At 32.1% G+C, this 5,238-nt stretch overlaps 1 protein-coding gene across 4 annotated transcripts in view; it reads left to right on the forward strand.

The window, feature by feature from the left end:
- LOC106458771 (single-stranded DNA-binding protein 3-like) overlaps positions 1 to 5,238 on the forward strand; it is a 170,248-nt gene that overhangs the window by 126,320 nt on the left and 38,690 nt on the right. For 3 of the 4 annotated variants that reach the window (XM_022385104.1, XM_022385102.1, XM_022385106.1), the window contains exon 6: positions 669 to 698. The exons of the other annotated variant lie outside the window; for it this stretch is intronic. In XM_022385104.1, the coding sequence (XP_022240812.1) occupies positions 669 to 698 (30 nt within the window). The remainder of the gene's footprint in view (positions 1 to 668; positions 699 to 5,238) is intronic. 4 annotated transcript variants of the gene reach the window in all.

A 5,238-nucleotide genomic window follows, 5' to 3' on the forward strand; every position in this document is an offset into this window, starting at 1 on the left:
TATATATATATATATATATATATATATATATATATATATTTCATTCAGAAATAAAACTATTGATAATCCTTCAATCCCCCCTTCCCTTTTTTTATTTTTATTTTTTTTTTGCTTCTTAATATGAACTTGTAGTTAGGGATAACGAATTGTTTGTATTGAATTTTTAAGATAAAATAAGAATAGTCAAGTTTTCAAAATGCGTAAAGTAGCGTCATACAATATAGTTTATCAAAGTAAAGATCGTGTTGTTGTTTTCCAAGGGATTATTTATAAGACACTTTCAGAGACTGGTGTACTTTGGCACTGTTTGGTTTTCTGCTGTTCAAATTCTGTAACATAATTCGTGTTCTGACTTTGTCTCTCATATCTGTTTAAATATTGATTTTCATCTTATTTAGGAACTGTTTACAAAGTTATTCACGCTTACAAAATAATACTTTAAACTCTAAACAAACCAAGAAATATTTTGATTCTCTGGATGATGTAAAATGTTTTCTTCTTCTTTTGTTGCACATATATTTTACATCTTAAAACATCCAGATAATGACCTTGAAATGACCTTTAAAGATTAACTTTAAAAAATTACTGTTTGCTATCCCATTTTCCTTTTACTGACTTTGTTTTTATTCAAAGATAATTTAATTAATCCGTATTTTTGTTGTTTATAGGTGAAGGTGGGGAGTTTGTTGGGTGGCAAGGTAGGCCTCACGCCTCTTTACACACTCTTCATTTCTCCTCAACCCCTGTTGTGATTTGTAAACGTTCCCTTACTGTAAATATGTAGCTTTTTTTCAAACTGTTCTTATGCGTTTTTTTTTATTACTTTATCTGTTCCTTTCAATAATTCAATGTCATTTTATAAATCGTATTTGTACACAAATGCCTTCTCAGGTTATTAGTTATATAAACACACACACACAACTAATATATATATATATATATATATAACTAGTTAACATTAAACTCAAAAGAAGATACACGGGCGGTTGTGGTATACAGTTCGAAATTTAAAATATTTCAAGTTTTGTGCTTATCCAATCTGGAAAAATCCAGTTATAAAAATCACTCATTCATCATCTTGATGTCTTGAAGTAAAATTTCTTTGTTACATATTTCTGTTTAACTCCTTTCATACAAATATATTTATTTTTCATGCACAGAAACATAGACTTAATTATGGTTGTTTAATAACAAAAAATAAAATAGATTAACGAAAATAACTGCCTTTATATGTACTTCTTATAGAACTCTGGTCTTCCTGAAACAGAGATGTTTTATAAAAGCTGTTGGATTGTTTGTTGATTATTTTTCTTTTTGATATCACATTTAGTAAACTTTTCCTAAGTGTATTTGTATAAATCGAATATATTAGAAAGAGTCTTTCCATTTCCCCTTACAATTTAGGTTTTCAAATTTAAAACATCATTTATTTTTGTCTTTATGTTTAGAAAAACATTTACCTTTAAAATAAAAGTTGTGAAACTCAAATTTTACTCAAAATTCAGTTAATTTACTACAGAAAAATTATAACAGCAAATAAACTCACTTTGTGGTTGTTATCCATGATAAGAGTTGTTTTTTATCTTTGTTTTACAGTTGTTGTACTTTTAGAGAAAACACTGAAATTCATGGGCCTAAAGGGACATAACAGTAAATATAAATAGATTAATGTAAATCATTTCCATATCTCTTGTTTTTTGTGTAAAAGTGGATTATGTTAATCCCTAATAAAGCCCAACTCGTAAACGAACGCGTATACAAGCTGAAGTTTTTTTTAAATAAGCACGTAAAACAACAATGTAAAAAGTCGCAAATGAATATCATATTTTTTGTGATGAGTTGTAATTATTTTTGAATGATTTCTTAGTTCCTGTTTTTAACCTATGATCTGTTTCGATCGTAACCCTGTTTTGGGTTATTCATAGTTTGTAACACCTTCTTACGTTTCTAACAGTTCAAAATCTTCTTATGTGAGATGTGTGTGGCTGTACAGTAATATTGAAATATGTAATAAGAGGCTTAGAGGTACAGGAAACGAAGTGTCTGCGTCGGATAAACTTTTCTCTAAAGAGACTTGGAACTAATGTCGCAAAAATAAATAGAAACGAGCTGGCAAACAACAGTCCCTAAAAAACAGATTCCATGTAACCGAATCTGTTTTTAATCTGTGCATTAAAGTATATGGGATAGCACTAACGGAAATCACCAAAATACATTTAGTTTTTGTGACGTGTGCTTGTAAGCAGTAAACCGTACGTTTTAAAATGTGTTAATACTCGCATGACGTGAACTCATGATCATGCTCTTATTGGTTGTTTGACCACATCGGCCATGTTGCTTAAGTTTAACGGATTTAGTACTGATACGTATTTTCTGTGCATATTAACGCTAAAGGCTGAGCTCTTTATTAACACTTGTTGCTAATGTACAAAGATTAAACATTCATTAAACTTTATACGGTTCTTGAGCTAGATGATTCATGACTCACACCTTCTGACCTTTTTAACTTCAAGTAACTGTTGTTCGAGATATGCTAAAGTTAAGCTGCTTATATTTGTGAAATCGGCGAAAGCCATTCACTTTATTTGATTTTAACTTATCATTTTACGTAATTTACTCATATCAAAAGTCCAGATGGTCACTCAAGCCCTTATCGAGTCTTACATAAGGGAAGTAACATGGTTTTGAAACATTGTGGACACGAAATAAATTAAATCGAAACTTTTTTAAATAAAATGAGAAAATAACTAGTGTTATTTATGTTAACTGGAACAAATTCAATACATTTGTGATACTTCGTTAACCTACTTCTTTGCATGTAATTTTCGTTTTTAACATTTAATGTAAAAACATTTGTGTCATTATTGTTATTAATCTTCAGTAATCATTTACAGGGCACGACTAGCTGGTTAAGGCGCTTGACTCACAAGCTGAGGGTCGCGGGTTCGAATCCCCGTCCCACCAAACATGCTCGCCCTTTAAGCCGTGACGGCGTTATAAAATGACGGTCAATCCCACTATTCGTTAGTAAAAGAGTAGCCCCAGAGTTGGCGGTGGGTGGTGATGACTAGTTTCCTTCCCTCTAGTGTTACACTGCTAAATTAGGGACGGCTAGCGCAGATAGCCCTGGTGTAGCTTTGCGTGAAATTCAATACAAACAAACAAACTATTTTGCAGTCTAGCCCGTAAATCCTCTGTAATTTTTCATCGATTTCCATTTTCATGTTTGTCACCAGAGTGCTCTGTTTTACCAAACATTAGAACTAAATCAACCAGTGACCTGATTTATTTATCCAGAGCTATTAATTTAAGTATTTTAATTTATTTTTAATAATCACGAAAAGGCTTTGGTATACATTTTTTTTTAAATTTCAACTAATGATAGGGCTCCGTCCCCCACCCCTCTTGATGAAACTAAGGTCGTTGTAAAGAAGTTTTGGTGGACTTTAACGTGTTCTCATAAAGTCTGAACAACAAAACAGCTGTAGTGATCTCTCCCGTGTGTATTTCCTTGTGGTCACTTTGTTTATCCATATATGGAGCATTGCTTGGTTTGGTCTTCAACAACAAACCCCCCCCCCCCCCCGCCCAGTGGCACAGCGGTATGTCTGCGGACTTACAATGCTAGAATCCGGGTTTCGATACAGGGCACAGATAGCCCATTGTGTGGCTTTGTGCTTAATTACAAACAACCCATCCTTTTTTTCACGCAAGTTGCACATATTAAAACAACGATTAAAAAAACACTCTTAAAATTTAAGATTAAAAATTATGAAGTACTGTTTCTTCTATAGCTCTTTGATTTAGCAAGCTATTACCCATGCTTTAAATTTTCTTAGGCCGCCACTAGGGGGCGATAGATAGATGAATAAATCCTCGCGATTAATTCAACTGATACAGTTTTTCTGGTGACCGGTAATTTCACTCCTTGTAAATTCACTCTGTAATAATTTAGTGATGTCAAATAATAAACAATAAAAGTAACATTCATTAAATATTATTAAAAATGGTGTACTTTATGAGTTATTCTTGGTAAAAAGAACTTAGATTAGGTTATGGAATACTAAAACATATTTTGACATTAACAAGTTATTTCCTGGAGTGAACTTGCAAGGAGTGAAATGCATGGAGAATGATAGTACTGGGAGCCATGTTACCAGGAGTGAATTCTCCTACAACCAGTTTTTCATACTAATAAGGCTTTAGTCAACGAATTAATTTGGTTATGCTTATTACATACGAGTAGGCTGGAATGAAAACACATATATATATATATATATATATGTCTTTATGGTATATTAGAACATAGCATCTTCGTTGTTTCTATGTTATTTGAATGTACTTTTCTCAAGAGAGCATATTTTATATCCAGCACAAAAGGAAAAACATAACATGTAAATTAGGTTTATTTTCATGCAAACTGTAATAATCCAATTCTGGCGTCCTTGGTTTAATCCAACAGAGTTTCCGTACGAAATGAAATCACAGGTAAAAACAGAAAATTTAGTTCAATCAATAGAAACCCCGTGCACTTCGCTGAAAATGTGGTTACATTAAATAATCCCCTCTTCCCTCCTATTCACTGGTATTTTATAATTTTATCTAGCGGGCAGAATTAAATCAGTTGTAAGATTTTTCCCCACGAGACCACACTTTTAAGTCACTTTAAGTTGTACTTTTTTTGATAATTATATTTGTGGAAGTCATTTAAACAAAGTGCTCCTGCCTGACACAAGCTGTTGTAACATATATTATTAACTAGAACGTTTCTTTCAGCATGGTTCACCATTGGTCAACCGGGAATATATCGTCATCATCTTTTCGTTTTGCTGAATAAGTTTACATAATATTTCGAATGCAAGGCGGCTTACATTTCATCTTGTATTTTTATTTTTTTGTGAATTCGTTGAATGTATCTGTTTTCATGTTTTAGTACCATATCAAAGGAGACGTGACATTAATAGTAATACTTTTATAACTGGTGGTTCGTGACAGAATGCTATGACTGTAATATTTATGATTTTTTTCTGTACATAAAACGGCAATGGAAAGATGTTGTTGCTGGGTGGAACCGCGATATGATATCCATATTAATTATACAGTTTCACAACTATGTTAATTATTTTGCTTCGAATGACCACAAGGACTTTTAACCCGAATAAGTTAACACAGAATGACTTGACTTCACAGATATATAAGGACATTATAAAAGTGGTATGTTAACTATAGTGAAGTTAA

This window comes from Limulus polyphemus, unplaced genomic scaffold, assembly GCF_000517525.1.
Source record: "Limulus polyphemus unplaced genomic scaffold, Limulus_polyphemus-2.1.2 Scaffold512, whole genome shotgun sequence".
In the NCBI taxonomy this organism is placed as follows: Eukaryota; Metazoa; Arthropoda; class Merostomata; order Xiphosura; family Limulidae; genus Limulus; species Limulus polyphemus.